At 34.5% G+C, this 26,148-nt stretch overlaps 3 protein-coding genes across 7 annotated transcripts; 2 read left to right on the top strand and 1 right to left on the bottom strand.

Annotated features, from left to right (window-relative positions):
• Nucleotides 1-1,314: 1,314 nt before the first annotated feature.
• On the top strand, nt 1,315-7,247 carry LOC124835038 (nifU-like protein 4, mitochondrial). Of its 2 annotated transcripts, XM_047309894.2 has the most exons (6): nt 1,321-1,575; nt 1,646-1,807; nt 1,894-2,069; nt 2,768-2,871; nt 3,291-3,402; nt 6,619-7,247. In XM_047309894.2, the coding sequence occupies exons 1-6, from the start codon at nt 1,389-1,391 to the stop codon at nt 6,688-6,690; spliced, it is 813 nt and encodes a 270-aa protein (XP_047165850.1). In that variant the 5' UTR covers nt 1,321-1,388; the 3' UTR covers nt 6,691-7,247. The 2 variants fall into 2 exon arrangements, with proteins under 2 accessions (XP_087953933.1, XP_047165850.1); XM_088097807.1 differs by lacking the exon at nt 6,619-7,247 and having other exon boundaries at nt 1,315-1,575; nt 3,291-3,519.
• A 3,909-nt stretch (nt 7,248-11,156) lies between these two features.
• Nucleotides 11,157-21,232, top strand: SAC3A (SAC3/GANP/Nin1/mts3/eIF-3 p25 family). Of its 4 annotated transcripts, XM_088096302.1 has the most exons (15): nt 11,158-11,503; nt 11,617-11,688; nt 12,182-13,021; nt 13,297-13,515; nt 13,624-13,746; nt 14,000-14,101; nt 15,369-15,466; nt 16,314-16,488; nt 17,265-17,756; nt 17,861-18,001; nt 18,377-18,436; nt 18,933-19,063; nt 19,995-20,128; nt 20,211-20,446; nt 20,750-21,232. In XM_088096302.1, the coding sequence occupies exons 2-15, from the start codon at nt 11,629-11,631 to the stop codon at nt 20,849-20,851; spliced, it is 2,913 nt and encodes a 970-aa protein (XP_087952428.1). In that variant the 5' UTR covers nt 11,158-11,503; nt 11,617-11,628; the 3' UTR covers nt 20,852-21,232. The 4 variants fall into 4 exon arrangements, with proteins under 4 accessions (XP_047165852.2, XP_087952428.1, XP_047165851.2 ...); XM_047309896.2 differs by having other exon boundaries at nt 11,157-11,503; nt 13,297-13,746; nt 16,317-16,488; XM_047309895.2 differs by having other exon boundaries at nt 13,297-13,746.
• A 1,533-nt stretch (nt 21,233-22,765) lies between these two features.
• On the bottom strand, nt 22,766-25,295 carry LOC124835037 (ABC transporter G family member 6-like). The gene has a single exon (XM_088096038.1). The coding sequence runs from the start codon at nt 25,197-25,199 to the stop codon at nt 22,932-22,934; it is 2,268 nt and encodes a 755-aa protein (XP_087952164.1). The 5' UTR covers nt 25,200-25,295; the 3' UTR covers nt 22,766-22,931.
• Nucleotides 25,296-26,148: the final 853 nt, after the last annotated feature.

Below are 26,148 nucleotides of genomic sequence, written 5' to 3'. Positions count from 1 at the left end.
ATCACAATAATTTAATAACCACTCTACAAATCCAAAAAATCATAATCTCAATTAGAAGAAAGAATAAACTTAATATAAATTTTTATTTAATTTCTAAATAACAGTTTAGAATAATTAAGAATAATTACATGTATTTTTTTCCTCATTTATTAAAATACAGTTTTTCACATTATAGAAGTTGAAAAAACAATGCAATTGTTACTCTTTGTCATTAAATTTTTGTTTTGATGAATATTACTTGGTAAAGCTAAAATAAGAATGACTGTTTTTATTTTTATTTTTACATGTAAGAACAACAGGTGAAGTTTGAAATTTAAGGTAGAAAAGAAAAAGGAAGAATCACAAATCTATGGACAAATCTTTTATTTTTTTATTGTTAGATTCAAACTAGACCATCATCAGTAAAGATATATATGACTAAAATATATATTTTTTTAATTTTATTTTTTAATTTTTTTCTTGATTCATAAAATATATATGGATTACGTATATCATTTTAGTTTATTGTCTAGGACAATTTATTTCATAAACTACAATTTCTATGAATTGTGTGTTTGAAAATTACATATAATATGCTTTTGGTTTGACATTTTACTTTTCTACAAGGAAGAAAAACTTGATGTCAATTCTCTTTTTAATATTTTTAATGAACAGAATAAACTAATAGTGATCATTGTTTCAAATGTGATTATTTTATTTAGTGGTTATGTTTTTTTTTTACCAATTTACTAAAATTAAAATTTTAAAAAGTTATCAATAGGAATAAATCGTTAGCACAACTTAATTCATTGTATATTTTCGATTGAAATTATGTGAAGATTACACCACTTCAATTCATACCATTTTAAGTTAAAATTGTGTTACTTTAACATAACTTTTACTAAAATTGAATTAAAATTGTCATTTTAACGTGAGATTAATTTAAAATGCTAAAGTGACATTATCTTAATAGATTTTTCTTATAATAAAATTATGTAAAAACGACACAACTGATCTATATCTATTTTATTTTAAGTGACTATTTTTATAAATAAAGAAAAAGTACACTAGTTTGATAAGAAAACCTACAATAAATATAATTAAACTATAATAATATGATGTATACATTAAAAACAATTGTAACTAATTATAGTAATAAAAGGCTAAATAATAAAAAAATCTAAATAATACAGAAGGAAAATACACACACAATTGTAATAAAGGAAAAGATAATAACTCTTTTCACAAAAAAAAAAAAAGTATACTAGATAAATATATGATAACTAACTAAAAATAAGTCTTGAAAAAAGAAGAAGGAAATTAGCAGTACTAATATTTGATGAGTAGACGAATAGAGAAGGCTAGGGTCTGAGAAATTGTTGATCAACCACTGGAGCAAGACACCAAGAATGAGAGGTAGTGCTACCACTCTCTGGCGATTGGCAAGACGACCGCGTCTTCCATTCCAACAACCCGCGCAAGTTAGCAATAATAACACTGCGCTCTCTATCGCACGCCGCCTCTGCGCAACCGCGCCCTTTCGCCGCAATGCGTTCTCCTCTTCCCGCCACCCACCACCCTTTCGATTCTCCACCGGTCTGTCCCTTTCTTCTTCCATTTTTCTCAATTTTTCCAATGCAATGGGTTTTCATTTCTGACCTCACAGGGCAACGTAGGAGCATGTTCATCCAAACGCAGGCCACGCCCAATCCCTCCTCTCTCATGTTTTATCCCGACAGGCCTGTCATGCAGGTTGGAAGCGCCGACTTTCCTAACCCTCGCTCCGCCATGAATTCCCCGCTCGCCAAATCGCTCTTCGCAATAGACGGTCTCTTTCTTTCATTTCTTCGTTCGCTTTCCCTTTTTCCAGTTTTGTTAGGGATTCTATCGGCTTCCTCCCCGTTTGCCTTGCAGGCGTTACTCGCGTTTTCTTTGGATCCGATTTCGTTACCGTTACGAAATCGGAAGACGCTGCCTGGGAATTTCTGAAACCCGAGGTCTTTGCCGCTATTATGGATTTCTACTCTTCCGGTCAGCCTCTCTTTTTAGATTCTCAAGCTGCCGCCGCCATGGACACGGCTATTCACCAAGTAAGCATTTTTCGATAATTCGTGAGACTCCGTGACTTGGATTTAGTTGCAGTTTGTTAGGTATTTGTTGTACTGGTCACCGGTCAGGATTAGAGTTTCTCGGGTGTTTAATCCTCGTAGGAGAACAATAACAAAATCTCTAGAGAAAAGAGAACTGCACGGAGGGTTTTATTCAATTCCTAATCTGGGCTTTGTTTTTTATGTGCGGTTCGCAATATTAAGTGTTAGAATTTCGAGTCTTGACCTGACTGAACTCTGAAAACTGGTTCTTGAAGCAATTATTGCACCTCTTATAACGGATTGGACATCTCGAGTCAGAAGTTTGTAGGATTGGACGTGTGTGGACGGGTGATCTGATCCTGGTCTGATATGTCCAACAGCAATCATTGGCAAAGTCTCCTATATCATCTTAGAATTTAAGGTTCTGGTTTGGAACAACATTAAAAGTTAGTTCTTCGTGTGAGAGTTGTCTTTAACTTATATACACTACTATTTGTCATATTGATAGTAAATATGAGATCTTTAACAAATATCTTAGTTAATCATGTTATTTTAGTAAACATGCAGACAGTATTTTTAAGATTCTGTACAATGGTCGGAGTGTCCCGGAGTATGAGATTTGCCTGTCTTGATCTTGTAGTATATGGGAAGTTTGAGAAGGGCAGAACTAAATGGTATGTATACTTGTTTTAATACAGGATGATTCTGAAACAGTGGCGATGATCAAGGAGCTGTTAGAGACTCGAATTCGGCCAGCAGTGCAAGATGATGGTGGGGACATCGTATATAGAGGTTTTGACCCGTAAGTTCCTTTTAACTTCTTTATTTTAAAAATATCGAGGAAGAGCATGGATATATAATAGACTAACTTTTGATACAACTTTAAAAGAAAATGGGAAAACAGATGGTAAAAAATTAACTTTATTGCACAATTCTTAGGAGGGATCCTAAGGAAATTGATAGTGCAGAAGCATATTCCTCAAGTCCCAGGAAATTCTTGAGCCATTGTGATGGCTTTCCCTCCCAATCTAAAAACATTCATTCTATTGCTTCCCTCTTTTTTTATACATATAACATGTCAATTGTTCTAACTAAACTAACCTACTGTCATGAATTGTCCTCGGAGCCGTTACTGACTATACTGTACTAAGTGTTAATATTTGGTCAATTATCTGACTGATATTTTTACTGACTGGTATTTTATGTTGTGGATTTCTCCAGAGATACTGGAATAGTAAAACTTAAAATGCAAGGGGCATGCAGTGGTTGCCCAAGTTCATCGGTGACTCTGAAATCAGGCATTGAAAATATGTTGATGCATTATGTTCCTGAGGTAACAAATTTGGCAATATCTTTTTGTGATGAGCACAATGTATTTATTATTGTTATCATACCTGATGGTGAACTTAATCTTCCTTTAGCATTGAAATTGTAACATCCCAAAAATACAGTGTAAAACCATATACGAGAATAATCACATATTAAGAATACTACAGATCAATTCAACACTTAGCGAGATACAATTACGGCCGACCGGCCTTACATAACAGCAGGAAAATTTAAGACCGAACGCTAGCTAACACTAGACCGAACGGTGTACAAAATAACTTATACCGAACGGTCTTACAAAAGATAAAGCTAATAACAGACCGAACGTTCCTAAGGTTCGGCCTTCACTTCCGCCTCTTCCAATACTTCTTCCAGCAGCTCTTCTCCTTATGCTCACATTCACAAGGATGATAATTGCAACAGGACAACAACAGGACGCACAACACAAACAAAATGATAAACAGGGTAAGCTTATGTAATTTAATTTATTCCATGACAACATACAACAATCATAATTAAATCAACAACACCCAAATCATCATTCATACATCATGACATGCAAAGAACGACCACTTGACTCTAATTGTCCGCAATGTATGAATCCTGTGTAGCTACGACGTTCGTGTACCCGGGTGATGTAGTAACTGGGATGCCCTCAACAGCTGCCACCCGAGGTTAATCCGTTCCGTCCAAGTTAACCTTATGGACTAGGATCTCCTGTCATTCCCACACATGACTTACTCCTCTCTACTTGAGAATGGGTAATCATGGAATATCAGGATAAACGCCCGCTAAGCTTTGTCCACATTCATACTTTACAATTCAATAACCACTATCTGAGATATTCCTCCCTGGAATACTCGTTCATCACCAAACTATTTCATTCACATCACATTTCAAATTCTCTCATACTTTATCATCCATATATTCAAATGAAATAAGATCATACGTTCTCATCATAGCATAAGTATGACTGGAATAACACTTCTTAGAAACTAACATGACGGAGCGCTATTTACGAATTTATCCACCTCAATAAACAGACCCCTAAGAGTTCAAACTGGACGACATGAAGCCTAGGCCGAGTACTAAGACTCTAGGTCGAACACCTTTTAAAGACCAACACTGTTTGACACCCAATATTAATACTGATGAGAAACTATGAAGTAACGAACGCTATCGAGTTTGGCTGAAGACTCTTATTCTAAAAACGGTAATAATAGATTACTGAAACAAAACCCCGCGCTTGGTTTAAGACCGAGCCCTGTAGAAACCGAACACTATCGAATGAGCGCTGGTCCAAGACCAAGTACTTATCAGGAACGAGCGCTACTGAGATCGAACGCTTGGTCCAAGACCGAGCACTAATAAACTTACATAAAACGAAAGAATATATATATATAATTGCGCCACACTTATTTTTAATGAAAAAGAACGATAACGTCTACGACCTTAAGTAGTATATAATACATTAACTAAACTGTTTAGGAAACCTAAAGAAAGTCTACACTTAGGCCGAACACTCATTTATACATATCTAGTATTATAACACGATCTTCATTAACGAAATTCCTTGTAGAAGAAGAACTTAATATAGACGGACGCTCAAAGGAAAATTGAACGGTTAATACGAACTCTTGGTCACAGTTTACCTAATCCTATATAGTATTACATAAAGACTCTTAGACACTATCCCTAAAGCATGAGGAATCAGTTAAGACCATGCACTCCCAAGAAGAACCGAACGCTCGCTAATGACGTTCGATCATACTATCACCTTTACTCAGAGTACTACCGTTTGAATATCAAGTCCTATCTCAACTCAGTTCACAACGTATATCATTCCTCCATCCACCATCCAAACAAGCAGTACACACATATTTCATACTCATCAAATAATCAAACAACGTATCATGCAAACATACCAACGTTCAAAACAAGAATTTAATCAAATTATATAAGCTTCCCTTACCTCTATACGTAACCGAACTCTCAACGAGGCAGAATAGAGCTCCCCACTACCAAAAACTTAACGTTCGACAGTTACGTTTTAGGAATACTGAACCAAACAGAAAACCAGAAACACTCAGAATTATACGATTCACTCAGGCGACCAGAAATAGAGATTTGCATGCGAGACTAAACGAACGTGCTAAAGAGAAAGAAACTCACCGGCTCAGAATCACAAACCGATCGGTTTACACGAAAGCTCTTGACGCTGGGAATGTTCAAACGGTGCCTGAGAGGTGATCGGAAGAAGAAAATGTGAGATTTTCTTAGAGAGAAGGTGGAGATTTTAGAGAGAAGGAGGAGAAAACGTTTTCAGCAATTTGGAGAAGAAGGAAAGCATGCAGAGAAGTGGCACGACATTTGAAATTTGGCATTAAGTACTGCCGTCACCCAAACTGAACGGCCACTCTCCTGCAGCCACCTGTTTTTCACTCACTGAAACGTTCACTCTCTCTTTGGCACATGGATCCCACTGCTTGGAGTTTTGAGTGTGTTTTAATGGGATCTGACAGAAATCATTTGCATGCTCCCTGCATATTATCAAGTTAACTTGGCCCATATTACAGTGGTAAAGTTAGGGGACTAATTAAATTAATTTGTAAAATTTGATAATTGTATAATTTTTAATTAGATGGAGAGCATGTGATAAACACCTAAATACTTGTGGAACCTACCTATTAAAAGCTAATTTTTAAAAGTGGATAACCAACTACTTAATACTTTACCGAATAAGGTGACCAGGGTTGCATACACCTGCCTTCCTTCCTTCCTTCCTTGTACGTTGAGTCAGAATTGTCAGTTGTCTTTTTGACAATTGCATTAAGCTGTGGAATATGGATTATACTTACCTGTTATAAAGATTAGCTAATCCAAATTTTTCAGCAATAATTTGTAGGAGTATAGTATCTTTTTGAGTTCAATCTCTATTCACAATTACTGTAAAATAATTTACACTAATAATCAGTAAATGAACCATCAATTGATATAACTCTAAATACTGCTATTATACATAACGGTTGATCAAACGGCAGTGGAATTTTTGTACACATTATTTATTCTATTTTCTCATATTGAATTTTGTAATACAAGGACTATAGTATTTATCATTTAATTTAGTCAATGAGAGATAATAAAATGAATTTTATATGAACTATTCATTTATACTATATTTGCTTAAAGCGTTATTTAATGCTGCCTCCCGCACTTACAGGTCAAGGGTGTGGAACAAGAACTGGATGCTCAGGATGATGAAGCAACATTAAGTGGACAAATGAGTAGTTGAAATTTTGTTGTTTTTGCTCAAAACAGCTACCTGCATTTAGTCTCGTCATACATGCATTTCACACTCAACGGAGACAATGCAACAGCAGTACGGGATAGAAACAAAAGTGAGTGTACTAAAATTACATATTTAATAAGTCGTGAGTATGATACAATGTAGTAGGCATGACATCATCATTCCAGGATAGTTGGATCTTGCTGACACAGGATGAAGGTAAATTAATAACACAATGCACAATGTCATTACAGAGAGACCAGGTGCTGTACCAATATTTTTCTGCCCCTTAGCTGTGATTCTTGGTCATTCCTTTATGTTGAGGTTGTTGGAATAGTACAAGGCACTGTTTGGCCGTTGCATGTCTTCAGACACACCCCTATTTCATCGTTGTAGTGTTGGAATATGTTATGTGCATGTCAGGGAGAACAGTAACAGGCATGGCACGTTCATGTTTTATCGCCTGTTATTGGAATTCTTGCATTGGTCCTCATACAACTCTGCTACTTTTATCCCACATTTTACATCTCTTAATACATGGCCTATTTAGGTATTGGAGGTTATTTTACTGGATTAACTTATGTTTTGTGTTGTGTCAATGGTGCAAATATGAGTTTGGTTTGTGGATTGCAATATGAGCTGTTAGTGGTACTGCTCAAAAGTTTGAAGTAGCAGTTAGTGGTGCTCATTCCAGTATTACGCTAAACAATTTAGATTGTTTCATCATCGTTGAATTGATTCTAAAATCCTGTACTATATTAAAGGGATAATATTTTGACTCTAATGAAAGAAAAACACTCATTTGAGAACTTGAACTATTAATATTTTATTTTAATTTTTATATTTTTAACTTAACGTATTAATGCATGTTATAATAATATTTCTAAAGTGATTGTGTTAAACTATATTTTTTTTATAACACAAAGTTGGATTAAGGTACACGATGGATTAATGTTGCTGACGTAATGTACTGCAGCAATTCTTATGTTATATGAGCAACAACATAATCCAGACATTGTTTTATAATATAAAGTGCAAAGTGATATTTTATGGAAAAATAGTCTCGAAAAAAATTTAATTTGTTAAAACACAAAAATATAGCATATGTATTTTGGAATGTGCGTGAAATTAAAATAACATCTCTTTTTATTATATGCGATGGGCCTCGAAGATAAAAAAAAAACAAATAATACTAAAAAGTGAGCAACAATACGGCTACGTCCTCAATATTTTTATTACATAATGTAGGTTAATATTAAAATTTTAAACATTTGTTTGGAAAACTTTCATTGTTAAAGTCGCAATAATATAAAACACATGCTTATTATAGTTTAACACATGCATCAGAAGCTCTTTCGTAGAAAATAACACATATTATCTTAGAAGCCATATAATTCACATTTCTCTTATGAAATAAAGAATAGTTATAAAAATAATAGACACAGCAGTTTTATAAGGGTATTTCTCAAAGTATCATGAAAGTAAAATAAAATTAAGAAATGTGCTCACAAAAATTAATATCTTTTGTACACTATAATTAGTGTAACATAAGTGTGTGTATATATATATATATATTTTTTTTTTCTGGGGTACACTTTTACTTTTTCTATTTTATGCTTAATAATTAAAAAATTAATTTATTTATTAAGGGCAATTATAAAAACTCTCTAATTTCAATTTTATCCTCTTTTTTATCTATTTATTCAACTATTTTTATTTCATGAACTCTCAGACTGTTTATTGAAGTAGATGAGTAACGCTCAGTCTTGTTAGTTTCTAAGAAGCGTTGTTCCAGTCGTACTTGGGCTATGATAAAAGCGTATGATCTCTTTTCATTTGAATGTATGGATGATTAAGTATGAGAAGGATTAAGATGTGATGTGTATGAAATAGTTGATTATGAACGAGTATTACAGGGAGGAATATCTCAGAAAGTGATTATTGATTGGTAAAGTATGAATGTGGGCAAAGCTTAGCGGACGTTCATCTTGATATTCCATGATTACCCGTTCTCATGTAGAGAGGAGTAAGTCACGTGTGGGAATGGCAGGAGATCCTAGTCCATAAGGTTAACTTGGACGAAACGGATCAACCTCAAGTGGCAGCTGTTGAGGGTATCCCAGTTACTACATCACCCGGGTGCACAAACGTCGTAGCTACACAGGATTCATACAGTCCGGACAGTCAGAGTCAAGTGGTCGTTTTTGCATGCCTTGAATGTATGAATGATTGATTTGAGTGTCGTTGGTTTATTTATGAATGTTGTATGTTGTTGTGGAAGAAATTAAATTACATAAGCTTACCCTGTTTACCATTTTGTCTGTGTTGCACGTCCTGTCGTTGTCCTGTTGCAATGATCATCCGTGTGGATATGAGCAGAAGGAGAAAAGCTGCTTGAAGAAGTATTGGAAGACGCAATGAAAGTGAAGACCGAACCTTGAGAGTGTTCGGTCTGGTGTTGGCGTTATCTTTTGTAAAGACCATGCGGTATTAGTATATTTTGATAAACGTTCGGTCTAGTAGTATCTAGAGTTAGTTTTAAATTCCCTGCTGTTATGTAAGGTCGTTCGGCCATAATGGTATATAGTCGAGCGTTGAACTGATATGTAATATTGTTAACATGTGATTATTCTCTATATGGCTTTACACTGTATTTTTTGGGATGTTACATTCAAACCAACTTAATGTATGTAATATTCTATTTCATAGTATACCATTATTAAATAAAATTGATAAAACAAAAAAATACTTTATATTAATATAATTATTCATCATAATCATTATAGTGATATAATATATAAAAAAGCATATAAGTTTTTTTTTTAAATAATTCTAAAAAAGCTGTGCAATTAACATGAGAGACAAACTAAATCAATAAAATTTCTTAAAACACATTTAAATGCACAATAAACTCTAATCGATCTTTTTGAAGAAGACAAATATGATTAGAGTATATAATAGCATGATTAGAGCATATAATAGATCAACAAAAACTAATAAAAGAAAACTCAAACACCACGTATGAATAAAAAAAGTTACATGCAATATAAAAAAACTAACTTATTCTATTTAAGAAAATAATCAGACAAAAATAAAGAATGGATCACTTTAGAAATATTTGATCTTAAAATATATAAACAATGGTAAGAAGACTCGACTTCATATATTCGAAACATTAACCATTTTTTAGTTAAAAAATCACTAATAAATAAATAAAAAATGTTCATATTTAATTTTAAAATTACAATAAGAACTATTATAATAGTTTTATTACTTTTAGTATCATAAGAAAATATTAAAGAGTCTTGTTCAACTTAAAACTCAATTAATATTTTAAAATTAAAAATCAAGTGCCATGTAGCATTAAACTTCAACTACATGTCTTCCCTTGATTTGATTTAGACTTATTCCAAACTTTAAAAAACTACACCAAACTCACTGTTTTTATTAGGTTGATTCAATTTTAAATACTTATCTTAATTTATGTGATTTTTCTACTAGATTAAATTTGATGAATTTAATTTAAAACTATCCACAATGTATATTTAAACATTACTCATTAATATAAATTTGACACATTTAAAATCTGTCATATTTTAAAAAGTGCACAGAATAATCACAGATTTTTTAACAAAGTCCTGTGAGGACTCAATAAGCCATTTATAAATTAAGAAGGCAAAAAAAAGTTGTGTCTAAAAACGGGGAATTAAGAAATATATATATATATATATATATATATATATATATATATATATATATATATTTTTTTTTAAGTTTCAAAAGAGTAAAATAATAATATTAGAAAAAACATTTACCAATATTTAAGGGTGATCAAATTTTATGTTTCTAACATGACTTTACTAACCATGTCTCCAACTTTGATGACATCTTTTCTATACATAAAAAAGAAAGTGACAAATGTATGAATTAGGTAGTAGAGTAAATAAGAAATTTTCCTATTATTATTATTATTATTATTTTTATTATTATTATTATTATTATTATTTTTAACCTCCAAAATTAGGGTGTTTTGTAGGCCAGTAACGTTTGAACAAAATAGATTATCCAATTTATTAAAAAATATATTAAATTAAATTAAATTTTCATATTTTTACCTTTAACTGATTTTAACTAATTCTCTACTTAGCAAGTTAGATTGGTTTGAGTCATTTGTCTTAATATGATAATTTTCTTTTATTAAAAATTGTAATTAAAAAAAGACAGTTTATCTTATAAATAGTCTATCTCATACTATTGATACTAAACATATCACTAAAATTTTATAAAAGTTAGTTACGTGGAATTTACTTACTTCAATCATAAACAGAAATCAATCTAATTTATCTGGACTCAATTAAATCAATCTAATTAACCTAATCGAATAAATATCTCTAATAAAAAACGGTTAAGATAAAGAAAATACAAAGATTAGTATAATTATATGTAATATTGTAGCGCCACCGGAGGACCCACCTCTGCACAGTCCCTCCCTCAACGAATTCTATTTCTCCCAACTTTTTCCCTCAAAAGCACATCCCAACCCATCTCTCTCTCTCTTCCGGCGTTTTCGCCTGTAACCCCTTTTTACGTTTTACTGCAAAGTCCTTCCCCTTCTTTCTTTTTCAATCTTTTTATTCTCCGTCGTAGTATTTCATATCTATCTATCTATCTATCTATCTGCTACTTGTTTTTCTTTTCTGCTTTTCATTAATTTTTCTTCTTCTCCCCAATTTGCTTATCTGCTTCCTCGGATTCCTTATCGCTTCCCTGATTTCACCGTTATGACCTTTTCCCTATTCCTTTTCTGAGATTTCCCGAGGTTTTCACTCTTGCCATTTCTTATCAATTTATTAGGGTTTTTCTCCTATTTCCACCGACTTTATTATTAATTATGTGCGTGTGTGTGTTTTTTTTTTGTTTTTGCTCAATCAGGGTTTCCGAGAGATGGCGAACGAAGGAAGTAATACTGAGACCTTAGCTCCCGCGGAGCCACACCTGTTCGAGGTAATCTATGAAGCGTGGTTCCGTTTCTTAAAAACTAAGTTGTTTAGATGCTTATGTTTATGGTCAAGTTTGTGAATCAAACAGTGTTGTTTATTTAATGAGTTTGAAAATGTGATGTACTGATGTCGTTCAAGTGTTCTTCATACAAACTTTCATCCGTTAAAATTTTGATCCGTATGTTGCTGAATACTGAGAGCCTGCTGCAATCATTCTTTTTGATATTTTCAACGGTTAGTAAGTCGTAAGAGTTTGCTGGTGAAGTTTTCTGTGCCTGTTATGTGAATGATTTGTCTTCCAGGGAAAAAATATGTTTGCTAAGCGGCTAATTCTCTTACTGGTGTAAATGGACTCCTATTTAATTTCTACACCATATTTTTTCTGTTTTGGGTGTTTTGGCCTGAATGATATCTCATCCTTGTATCACTTAATTCTTGCACGGTTCAGTTGAGTATACTTTGATCACGTAAAGCGTAACTCGTAATCTCTTTTGTAGAACCGGCACGTTGATGCTAGCCAACTTCATCCAACTTCCTATGCTCCCACTACAACTGGGTCTGAAGCTGCATCATGGACTGCTCATAACTCTACAGGAAATGGGATCTATTCTAATCCAACCTACCAGTACGATCAACATTCACAGCCGCCTGCAAGAAGCATTCAAGATGGACACAATATATCATCAGTTGCCGGTAATTCATCAAATTTGGGAACAGCTAATGTAACCCAAGATTACAATGCATACGCATCATACCCAAGTTCTTCTAATCCGTATGGTTATGGCAGCATGGGATACTCGGGCTACTATAACAACTATCAGCAGCAACCTAATCATACCTATTCACAGCCTGTAGGAGCATATCAAAACACAGGTGCTCCTTATCAGCCTATTTCCTCCTTTCAGAATACTGGGTCTTATGCTGGATCCGCAAGTTATTCAAGCACTTATTACAATCCTGCTGATTATCAGACTACTGGAGGTTACCAAAACAGCAGCGGATATGGAAATCAAGCGACTGTGTGGAACAATGGCAGTTACTCTTCTCATCCATATACTAATTACACCCCGGATTCCAGTGGTTCCTATAGTTCTGGTGCTGCCACTACTTCACTGCAGTATCAGCAACAGTACAAACAGTGGGCAGACTACTACAACCAAACAGAAGTCAGCTGTGCACCTGGGACAGAGAACTTATCTGTCACAAGTTCATCTGCTTTGGGTTGCCCTATTCCTGCAGTTACTAGTGGTTATGCAACTCCAAGTAGCCAGCCTCCGCAGTCATATCCACCATTTTGGAGGCAAGAGTCCAGCTCTTCTGCTATACCTTCTTTTCAGGTTTGAGATTACTTTCAGACCAAAAGTGTGGAAAAATGATTACTTAGAATATTTGACCTGACAGAGCAGATACATTATTATTCATACTGTCAAGTTGCTTTTGTTATGGCATTTGTTGAATTCCATTTCTAATAAAAAAATTTCCACGATGGATATCTAATATTTGTCTGGCTTCAGTTTTATGAGATTGTTGTATTTGGATGATTAGTTTTTTTTTTTTGGAAGTCTAGTTTAGTTAACTTATTAATTTTATGTTCATTTCTTTTTGTGGTCAGCCTGCTGCAGTAAATGGTGGTGACCACGATAGTTACTGGAAACATGGGCCCCAAACTTCTCAGATACAACAAACTAATCCTATTCAGCCAAACTATCAAAGTCCTTTGGATTTAAAATCTTCTTATGATACATTTCAGGATCAACAGAAGACTGTATCTTCTCAAGGAGCCAATTTGTACCTTCCTCCTCCTCCACCGCTGCCTCTCCCCTCTCAACAGGTAAACCTGTCACCTGTACAAAGTGCTCCGTCTCCAGATGCAAAACGGGTAAGCAAACTTCAAATTCCTACAAATCCACGAATTGCTTCAAATTTGACATTTGGACAGCCCAAAGCCGAAAAGGATGGCTCTTCAACTGGTTCTGCGCCAAAACCTGTGTATATAGCTGTTTCGTTACCAAAGCCAGCAGAGAAAGTATCATCTAACGATGCTGCTAATTCCATACTTAAGGTGATATTTGGACAATAATATTCAATGGATTTTTAAATTACATAATGCATACTAAATTATTATCATCCTGACAATTTATTTATTTCATTTCATTATTTGCTTTATAAGAAAAATAAAGTTTTAGAAAAGATCATTGTACTATGAGTTGATGGGACCTAAGTGTTTGGACTTACAAGTTTAGGTATATTTTTCCATAAAAGAAAAAAAAAAATTTATTATCTTTTAATAAGTACCGAACTATTCTTGCTCACAGCCTGGTATGTTTCCCAAGTCTTTACGTGGGTACGTGGAAAGAGCTTTGGCTCGTTGTAAAGATGATAAGCAAATGGCTGCATGTCAGGGTGTCATGAAGGAGGTGGGTTTTTAGTCGTATATTGGAAGAAGAAAATATATGTTGATAATATTTCTTTCATATTCTGCTCTTTATGTATTTGCTACATTTGTTTGCCTCTCCCTTCTAGTTTTGGAGCTTTTACTCTATGGTAAATGATACATGTTTGTATATAACGTTAGAATCAAACAGAACAGAGTTTATGGTCTTGACCTTAGTTATTTAGAGCAGAAGAAGTATCTGATTATATAATTTTGTACAACTTGCCTTCATGTTTTTAAATTGATACTGGAGTCATTCAAGGAAAAAAAGTTGACATTTGTTTATAGAGCTAATGGTAAGTGATAGAGGGACATTTGTGTGCGGACATACCCACGTCATTTTTCATCCAATCACTAACCGGCATGTATGGTATATTAACTTTTATAATGACTATCTTGAAAGTCATGCTAGGGATGATTTCTGATTGGTTAGTATAAAAGGTTTTACACTGACAGTGCATGTCTGTGAAACTCTTCATAATAGAAAATTTAGTTAGATGCATCTACATTGTTGATGCCTTTTACATTGTCATCTGATCATGATAAGATTATTGACTTTTTATAATACTGACTTTATACTGACAATATCTCATAATTAAATTCTTGAATAAATACCTGCTGCCAAATCTTTGCACATGCACACAATGTCTTGTAAATTTTCCCTTCAATAAGCACACAACTTGTGTGTGCATAAGGATGAAAGAGAAATGTCGGAGCTGTAGAATCTTCTTATGAGCTACAGGGAGAACATGGTGCCATTCAGTGCAGTAAAAAGCCTGAGCTTTAGGAATATTGTTTACCATGAGATCTCTCTTGACAATTTCTTTTGAAATCCTTCTTGGTCTTCGTCTCCTCCAGTGCGTTCAAGAATGTTACTGAAAACAATTGCAGTTTTTGCCTGCAAAGGGGACAATTATTATCTGATGCTTTGTCTGAGAATTGGAATTTATTTTTACTTGTTTTCACTTATGGCAATTGACTTTGGAGAATAATCGTTGACATGTTTTTCAGTTCCCATGCTCATTTCTGGTTAACTGCCAGCTAAGTATTAGGGTACTATCTAATGCATCATCCTGTTGGATCCATGTGATGGATTGCATTGTTGTGTATAACAAATATTCAGTTTTATACTCTATCTTCTTGTCCTTTTTGTTGTTCGCTATTAACATCAATCATATAGGTTGTTTTCTTGATTATTGTTTTATTTTGCTTCAATAATAATCTTACTAGATTCCTTAACCTACTTGCAGATGATAACTAAGGCAACAGCTGATGGTACCCTCAACACACGAAATTGGGATATGGAACCACTTTTCCCAATGCCAGATGCAGATGTGATCAATAAAGAGTATGATTTCTCTTGTTTTTGTTGGTTGAAATATCATTATTGAACCTACCTGAGTATAACTTTCAGGTGCTTATGCTCTTTTCTAATTTTCATTGTTTGGTCAATTTCTGTTTCTTCCTATTTTCCATCTGGAATTTGTCCAAAGAGGAATTGAAGTAGCTTATTTCTTGTGGTAGGGAGGGCCAAAAAAATGAAAAATTGAATGTAGTTAAACTAAAAGAAAGTTAAAAATTTAAAGTAAAAGTAAATAGATTATGCTGAACAACAGAGAATTACAGTACTTTATTAAAATAGTTATAGAGACTATTAAGAATTTTGTTTGATGTGATAGTTAGTATGATAGGAGCTTCCCCTTTATACACAATAAGAACCTATATATTTTAAATGTTATTAGAAGTTCATACGCATTTCTGTTGCAGTAAATGTGACATTTTAGAAACTATTAAAATCTAAAGCTTATAAAGGTTATAAAGGTTATAAAGGTTTGGACAACGATCACCTTATGTGTAGCCTTTTGATCAAGTTAATATCTAAAGCAATACATCAAGGAATAAAAACTATTGAGTGAACAACTAGAAGCATCTAATGTCTTGGAAGTTCTGATATTATTTATCTGCTTCCTCTTTAAATAATTAGGATAATTTAATGGAAAGTGATGCATGTCTTATTTTATTTTTTATTTTTATCCTCATTTTTATTCTTTTCATACTTATATTCCATGCCTTGCATCTGTGATTCATATGCATCCCATCCTTTGTAACAGTAAATTATAATGTTGACGACCGAATGTTATTTTAATGAGTGATGTAATATTATGACAAATATTATTTGTTGATGTTTGGTGCAGTAGTTCACTGTCATCAGCCCAGGATTCTTTATTGCCAAAGTATAAAAAAAGTCCTAGACGTTCGAAAAGTAGGTGGGAGCCAATGCCAGAGGAGAAGCCAGTTGAGAATCCAGTGGTAATAACTAACGATGCTGTAAAGTACAATAGTTGGGTACCTAATGCAAAGGACAGAAAGGTACTTATATGCTTGTTCAAGTAGTTTATTGAATTTTCAAGGCTCTAGCTGGTGTCATTCTTGCTACTTGTTGTCACAAATTGGGTGGAATCGCATCTTAATTAGTTTACCTTTTGTTTTCCTGTTTTCCCTTTAGTTTTTTATATTGGTTTTGCTTGATTTCATGCCATTTTTATCTTATGGGTTATGTTTGAGGCTATGCATTGACATGATCTGGATAATAGTTGCTTTGCGATCCCCATGGCACTATCCTAGTCTGAATGATCCTTTGCTTTTCAGATAAGTTTGAGGTTCACATCCCATATATTTAATGTGCTCACTTTTATTCTACATTTCAATATCCTGGAATTTTTATTTGAGCTTCTGTGAGTGAGCTAGTATAATATGATTCTTTTTTTGTGTCATTTGGTTGGCTTATGTATTGTCATCATTATTTTTTTCATAAAGCTTTTTAAGTTCATTGTATTGTATTATGTTTAACCAATTTAACTGCTTTACTTATTTATATTGTTCTATAAGCTGTCATCATTTACTTATAGCGTAACTGCTATTCGTTGTTGAGTCTGGAGTCTGGTACCCTTGTTTACAAACGCATGGATTTGTTATATGTCTGTAACTTATTCATTTTAAAAGAACTTTTTAATATGTGAAGTATTGTTCTTTTTTCCTCATACCAGAAGTGCTCTTAAAGTACAATCACATTGAGAATGAGAAGTACGTGTGCCTATAAATTTTAAAGAATTAATGTTTCATTTACCTCATAAAATGCCATGCAGGTGGCAATGGAAAACAAAGAAAGCAAGGAGGACGTGTTGAGGAATACTAAATTTTCTCCATTATTGCAGAGAATGTCTAATAAGGCTCTCCAAAGGCCATTTAAGAAGCAGCGTCTTACTGATGCTTCTATTGTTTCTGAAAATGGTGATGCATCTAGTGATAGTGACAAGGAGCAAAGTTTGACTTCGTATTATCCTTCTGCAATGGCATTTAGTGATACACCAGAGGAAAGGAAAAGACGTGAAAATCGTTCCAAGAGATTTGATTTACAAGGCCATCGAACAGAAAATAACCACTCTAGGAAAAAACATGCTGGAGCTGGAAACTTGTACAATAGAAGGGCTAGTGCCTTGGTTCTGAGCAAAATTTTTGAGGATGGTGCCAGCAAAGCTGTCGAGGATATTGACTGGGATGCTCTAACTGTGAAGGGCACTTGCCAGGAAATTGAAAAGCGTTACCTGCGTCTAACTTCTGCCCCTGATCCTGCAACTGTAATGTCTCCCCTCAATAATTTAAATTGCTGTTACTTTTGTCTGTCTATCTATTTCCTTCACTCCCTAACTATGAACCTTATTAAAATGCTATGAACTTAAAGGTACGACCTGAAGAGGTTCTTGAGAAAGCACTATTGATGGTTAAGAATTCTCAGAAGAATTACCTTTATAAATGCGATCAGTTAAAGTCCATTCGCCAAGACCTAACTGTTCAACGAATACGCAATCAATTAACAGTCAAGGTATTTTTTCTGAAAGATAGCATTCTAGTGTTGCTTATTCTTTTTTTTCTTTAGAATTTAATGGTTCCCACTTCCCCTGCATCTCTCTGGCTATGCTACTGATAAATTGTTCAGGAACCTCATTAAATTTTAAATCTCCATAGCTTTATTGAAGTAAAGAGATCTATAGTGAGAACATATCGTCCCCCACTTATATTTTTCTTATTTTAACGTGTTCTGCATATCATAATTCGTTTCTGATATAACATAATGACGTCATCTGATATAACCTATAGAAAAAGGCTTCTGTGATGGTAATTTGCATCTTCTGTATACACTATGATATATTTTCCAACTTTTCTGCCCTTGATAGTAACCCTTGAACCAATGCTTCAGGTGTATGAAACACATGCCCGATTGGCACTAGAATTTGGGGACTTGCCTGAATATAATCAGGTTAGTTCTGTATATTATCTTGTGAGGAAAAATGCTTTATTTAGTTTTCTTGTTAATTGTGCATCTGTTTTCCTTCTGAGATCAAGGATTAAAATTTTCACACATGATTTTTTTGGTTGGAGTGGTTAGAGTGGAAATAGGGAGGAGAAAATTTAATTTATCAATTTTTTTTTCACTCTATTTATCGCCTATTTTCATTCTCGATCTCTTCTCTTCTCTTTATTTTTCTTCACCTTAGTAACCTTTCTAATTTTTACTTTATTTCTCACCCATTTCCACTCATCGTTTTAATTACTATCTATCCTATTTCTCTAGTCTCTCTACCAAACAAGGCATAAAGGCAATCAATGCTATGAATTAGTTAATTGTAATTTTAAATCAAGGATGAAATTTGGGTACCATTCTTTTGAAATATGAATGATTTATTGTAGAAGTTGCCAATGTTATTCAACTTTTAAATAAACTTTAGATAACGATGCTATTTGTGTGAATGCAGTGCCAATCTCAGTTAACAACTCTTTATGCTGAAGGCATTGAGGGCTCCGATATGGAATTTGCGGCTTACAACTTGCTTTGTGTTATTATGCATTCAAATAACAACAGAGATCTCGTATCATCGATGGCCAGGTTTGCCCTGCTCTTCCAAGCCTTCTTGATAAATCTAAAAGTTTAGTTGGGGGTGTATGAATAGTTATTTTATGTAAGTAAAATTTAAGTAACAAATCAATTTTAATATAAAAGTTGTAATATAATTAGAGTTCGTAATAAGTTAATACATATAAATATATAATTTATACTTTTTGAATTTACAATAAGCAATTTAAATTGTGAAATAAGATGGTTTTTTATTATTGATAATTTATTTTGAAAAATAATTTAATCCGGAGATGAAGACAAAAGGAAGTAAATTAAAAAAGTGATAGACAATTAACAAATAGAAATGTGTGTGAGAAGGTGGTAGTTCAAATGGTTGAGGGAGAATGTTTTTGGTTAATTATAAAGATATTATGTAAAATGTACATACAAAATTGAGGATATTAAAAATGTTTAATTGAGAGAAAATAAAACGATTGAGTCTAGGAATGAATTTACTGGGTCAATATTTATATTCTGAATTAATTTTTTACTATAATTTAAATTATAAAGATAATTTACAGCATGTAAAATATACATCCAATATAGAGGATATTAAAATGTTTAATTGAGAGAAAATAAAAAGATTGAGTCTAGGAATGAATGTACTGGGTCAATATTTATATTATGAATTAATTTTTACTATGATTTAAATTATAAAGATAATTTATGACCTACACATCTATACTTAAAATATATTAGAAGTTTGTCTCGTAGTTGCCCCCGAAGTCAATTTTGACCCCATCCCTATTTGGGACCTTGGGTTGAAATCACTGATTCTCAGATGCTGATGAACAATAGAGGATTGCATCAAAATATTTTCCACGAATTATTGTAATAATAGTATTATTATAGCCAGTCTCAATTATTCTGCCATGATTCATATAACGTCTCAAATTTGAACGTCTAATGTTCTCAACACCAGGTTGTCTCTCGAAGCAAAGAAGGATGAAGCTGTAAAACATGCCCTTGCCGTTCGTGCCGCTGTAACTTCAGGAAATTATATTGCATTCTTTAGACTGTACAAAGCAGCTCCTAACCTGAACACCTGCCTTATGGGTGAGTGTTTGAAATTAACTTGTTTTCACCGTGTTAAGGGGATAAAATGAAGTGAATTTTTATTTTTATTTTATTTCCACAGATCTATATGTTGAAAAGATGCGTTATAAGGCTGTGACCTGCATGTGCCGGTCTTATCGTCCAACTCTACCTGTCTCGTACATTTCTCAGGTTCTTGGGTTTTCGACCGGCGCTGCCATAAGTGGAGCAAGTGATGAAAGAGATACAGATGCTTTGGAAGAGTGTTCAGAATGGTTGAAAGCACACGGTGCTAGCATAATTACTGATAATAACGGAGATACTCTACTTGATACCAAAGTATGTTCGATCTCTCTATCCTTCGCATTCACACTGTCCTGTGGGTGATACACTACTCAAGATTTTATGGTTCCCGGACATATTTTGATTTGTTGAAACATCATTCATCTTGAGCATTATGATAGTGTTACCTTGAAACATCATTGCATTGCCTTCTGCCACATTTTGAGAGTTGCTTTGAACTTACTGCATGAACTGGTTCAGCAGTATAAGTCTAGAAATTCAGTGACTAATCAACTTCTAAATTTGTTTTCTTAACCTGATTTATGGGGGGTGATCTGATGGGACATTTTAAATTTGCAGGTTTCAGCATCTACTCTGTGTATGCCGGAGCCAGAGGATGCTGTTGCCCACGGAGATGCGAATCTTGCTGTGAATGACTTTTTAGCACGAGCACCTTTATAGCCAAGTTTATTGTTTTTGAGGCACAGAATGATATGTGATATGACGTGGCTAGAACAAAGGCTGTGTGATGGATGGTCCTGTGTAACTTAGTGTCAAACCTGGGATTAGTAAGTGGAATATACACTATGGGAAGAGACAAATATGAAGCCGCCTAACGTTCCAACGAATACGTAACATACAGCCTTATAAATATTTGATTGATTAATTGTTTCGATGCTTACTATTCTTTCCTGGAGAAAGGCCAGGACTATAGGTGCAATGCAATGTAATTTACCTCTCAAAATAGTTATATAAGCTCCCTCAATTTCTCTCTCATTTTTTGTACGAGAATTCAAATATTCATATTTTATATAAAAAATATTATAACATGCTTTTGATTTCTATTGGTTAATTCCATCTAATAAAACCATAAAGTCGGGCCGAAAGAGATGAAGAAACATGTATATTTTGTTAGATAATTGCTGCACATTTGTTTTTGGTTATATATGTATATCAAAATCACCGAATTCTTCTATGAATAAAATTACAAATAGCTAAATTTAATAATGACGTCATTTGATAAGTTATTTTTCTTAGACTAGACTTTTGGTACTGGTAGATTTGTTAAGTATTGTGGTTAACTATTGTATTATGTAATTAAAATATATTCTGCATAATTACAAGTATATTTTTAGAATTTTTCTCCCGAGTTAGTCAGACAATTGATCTTTTTCTTTTTAATAAATTTTATAAAAAGTATTGTTCACAAAAGGTGGAATTAAAAATATAAAATATGTTAGTATGTTTGATTATGGCAATAAATAGTCGATTACTTTTCTCAATTTGCTGTAATTTTATATAATTGAATTTCAGTATCATCTTAAACTAGTTTTATTTCTTTGTAGTTTTAGATAAGAATTAGTTATTTTTCGATCATAAAACACCGACTACTCTATTTATTAGTTATTACGCTCTTTATATTTGTTTATAAGAAAATAACTCATCTGTAAAATATTAATGGGGAATTAAAGTTATAATTACCTAAAGCAATTTTTCTATTTATGAAATAAAATTACCTATATACATGCATAAACATATCTTTTCATCATTGTATATATGTATAGATATGAATTTATCAATTAAGTTTACGAAACAACCGATTTTATTAATGATTAAATATATTTTTAGTATTTGAAATTTGATACCAAAATAAAATTAGTTTTTATTTAAAATTTTAATAAATTTTAGTTTTCAAATTTTAAAAATAAATTAATATTTTTTAATCTAATTTTTTATATGTTAAACATGTTTCATGTTATTATTTAAATTATTACGTTTTTTATTTAATATTAAGCAAAAAAACACATTTAATATATAAAAAAATTAAACATAAATTAAAATGATTGTATTAATTTATTTTAAAAGTTTATAAATTTAAATATATCAAAGTTTTAAATAATGATAAATTTTAATTTCATTGATAAGTTAAACATATATTTAAATATTTTGTTAATTTAACAACCAATTATATGTTTTATGTGTTACACTTATATTTTTTTTACACAAACCTTTACCGTGTGTTACTTAAATTAAAATACTTTAGTGTATATTAGTAAGGAAAATTTCATAGAGAAATACTGCTTTGACACTCAGTCTAAAAAAACATATATTTTACAATTCTTTCTAATAACATAATAAATATATTAAAATTTTAAATTAAAAATAACATAAATATGATTTAAATATTATTATTTTGAGTTGTAATATAAATATTTTTTCCCTGGTGTGAGAGTATCACCACTCTATTTCATATTCTATTTAAAATATATTTTTCTATATTTCTAACTCTTTGATTATATCTAGAGTAGGACTAAATGCATTCAATAATCGAAACACATACGGTAACACATTAAATGATTAAAAATTTAATCGAAACAGATAAACACTGCACTAGTTTATGAAAATAATTAAGTAATTTATGAAAGTGGAGATTACAAGTTTTTATCAGATTGTCGATTGCCAAGAACAGAAGAAATAGAATAGAGAAATTACAAAAAAACAAAAAAATGCAGAAACTGAAACTCAGGGATGATGATGATGATCAGTTCCTCTTGTTCTTGCTACCCAGCAAGAGGGAGAAGTAGAACAAGAATCTAAAGAAGAATCCCCAGGCGACGGTGACCCACAAGCAGTTCCACTTGGTCAAATCGGTGACCCCGTTCTGCCGCAAAATGTCGGAACCGGTGGTCAAACAGGTGGAGGTGGTGATGTTCATTCCGAGAGTGTTGCTCATGGCGTCCAAAAGCTTAACCTTCAGAGCCTGGGGCACCGACCCAAGAGGCGTGTTATCGAAAATCTGTACCCCCCTCACGAAGCACTTCACTGGGTCATCGAACTCGTTCTGCAAAACAGCTTCATAAGGGTACTTCACCAGTGACAGGTAGTGGAACCAAATCCAGTAACTGGGAATCCTATCCCTGTTGATGAAGAATCCACTGAACAGCAAGAAATACGCGAGAATGGCAACCACGATGGTGTAACCCAGCATCACGTGAGGCACCACACCGGAAAGGAACGTCACGAACGAATTCCCAGCCCAAAACGACGCAAATATAATCAGGAAATAAAACAAAAAGCCCGAAACTCCACCGTCCAGGCCCACGGCCCAGAACGTGGTTGCCGCGAAAGCCAACGAGAGAAACGCTAGTGCCGGCAACGCAACCAGCGCATGCGAGACCAAATAGGAGATTCTTCTGTAAGCGTTGTAAGCAGTTTCCCTCATGAAAATGTAGCGTTCTTGGAGGAAGACGGGAAGCGCGTCGGCAGTGGTGTAGAAAGTTGTTGACATGGCAAAGGCGAAGAATCCCAGCCTCTCTTGCACTCCTTTGGGAGAGTTATCCAGTTGCCAAAACATGGTCGCAAGAATGAACCCCGTCACCATCACCGCACCCAATCTTATCCCAAACAACTCCGGCATTCTTCTCGAGTTCAAGAACGACCGCTTCGACAGCGTCGCCATCTCAATCCAAAACGGATTCGCAAAAGTTGGCACCATCGACGACGGGTTCGGGTTCGTGTTCGTGGCTCCAGAAACCAGTTTCCCTCGCGAAATGCTCGCGCTTATTGCTTCCTTCAACGACAACCCGTTCCGTTCCGCCTCAGTTGTCGTTTGATGGTGCTTCGTCATGCTCTGCCACGATTTGTTGAACTCGACCAAGCTCTTCGTTCCGCCGGGGGAGCCTTCCAGTTCGCGAATCAGGTCCAACGCGAATTCCGTTCTGTTGTCGGTTTCCGGAATCGGATGACCGAACTCGGAGAAGAAAACCGGTAACTGCGACGGTGAACCGCTGTAAACGGTTTGGCCCCGTGATAAGAAGATCATGCGGTCAAGAAGCCCTAGGATTCGGTAACTCGGTTGGTGAATGGACATGATCACGATGCTTCCGCTCTGTGCGATTCTCTGCAAAACCTTCACCACCAAGAACGCGCTGGTGGAGTCAAGTCCCGAGGTTGGCTCGTCCAGGAACAGCAGGATAGGGTCGTGGATAATGTCGATGCCGATGGAAACTCTCCGACGCTCTCCGCCTGATACTCCGCGGTGACCTTCGTCGCCGATAACTGTTTTCGCGGCGTTCCGAAGACCTAGCTGCTCGATGAGAGCCTGGACGCGGGCGTTTTTCTTCGACTTGGAGAGCGTGCGAGGAAGTCTGAATTCCGCTGCGAACATCAAAGTCTCTTCCACGGTGAGCATCGGGAAGAGCAGGTCGTCTTGCATCACGTACGCAGAGATCACCTTCAGTAGACGCGATTCCAGCGTTTCGCCGTTCAGCGCCACCGTGCCTTTTAGACTTCCCTTGGCGATTCGGTTCGCCAGCGCGTCGATCAGTGTTGACTTTCCAGAACCGCTGGCGCCGAGTACCGCCATGATCTCGCCGTCGCGCGCCTCGCCGGAGATATCGTTAAGGAGCGTCTTGGTCCGCCTGAACATGCTCTCGCCGACGGCAGGAGCCTCGGATACCGCGGACGCGCCGAGGCGGCTTCCACGGCATGGAAAGACAGAGGAGAGGCTCATTTTGCGGCGCGCCTTGACGCTGTATGTGAGGTTGCTGAAGGAGAGGACGAATGGCAGCGAGCGAGGCCCAACTCCGGCGGCGTCAACTATATCTAGCGCGTGATGCACCGGCGTCTCGCTTCCGTCGCCGGAGGCTTCCTTCCTGGCGTCCCCGACGTGCTTGAGGAGCTGGCCAAGGGTGGGCATCTCAGCGGAGGCGGGGCGGCGCGTGAGGTCGTCCATTTCCATTAAGTCGAAGTAGGGAGTGGTGACATTATTGATCGCTAATGAATTGTCCGCAACAATGCGAGATGACATTGCTTCTGGGGGAGCTTCAGAGGGAGTGATGGTGTTGAAGTGGTTGATGAGTTGGAGAAGGAAGGTTGAAGGTTATGCAGTATATATGGAAATGGATGTGGAAGGTTTGATTTTGCTGGATATTAATATAGGGTTTTGACTAATGTATGGGTTTTATTTGGAGGTGACCTACAACTCCTAATTCATGAATTACCCAAACGTATGTATCTCTTTTTACACTTCATCTCATTATCTGTCTTATCTTATTCATCACACTGTTTGAAATTCAAATTACTTCCTGTTAGGTGGGGGCGTCCATCTACTGTGGCCTAACCACGTAATTCTTCCTCATGCACTACCACCTTTTTCGGTCCAATACTATTTTCTCTACAACAAAACTACTCTTTTTTAATTCCTTTCTCCCCTCAAATATTCTTCTGTCTTTTTCTTTCTTTTTTTTAAATCCTCTTCTAAAATGATAATTTAACATTGAAAAATATTATTTAACACACCTAAATTTTTTTACAGATATTATCTTTATCTACCTTTTACTCTGTTTTGAAAAAATATAAAAATTTATATTTTTATAACCATTCTATTTTTATAGTTTACATAAATAAATGTAAAAGTGTATAATACTGTTACTTTTCATAAAACTAAAAAATCACTCTTTTATGATTATTTTACTCATATTAAATGTGTCATATTAAATGTGTCAAATGACCCGTATGTTTTATTATTAACCTTTTTTTTTTTCAAATAGTCAATAAAAATTACTTTAAATAATCTTTTCTCCGTCTTGATAGAATTGAGTTCCTGATTATTGGTTTACACTTCCTACAAATGCAAGTTAATTGCTTATCTTATACAATTCATGCGTGGGTATTGATTAAAGGGTGTGTTTATGCTCTCAAGGACCATTTTTTATACAACTTTGCCAAAAGTACAAAATATTTATAATTATTATTAT

Source organism: Vigna umbellata, chromosome 8, assembly GCF_029865625.1.
Source record: "Vigna umbellata cultivar VRB3 chromosome 8, Vumbellata_1.0, whole genome shotgun sequence".
Lineage (NCBI taxonomy): Eukaryota > Viridiplantae > Streptophyta > Magnoliopsida > Fabales > Fabaceae > Vigna > Vigna umbellata.
Note: the sequence above shows the minus strand (reverse complement) of the source record. Positions and strands in the feature narration are given on the sequence as shown.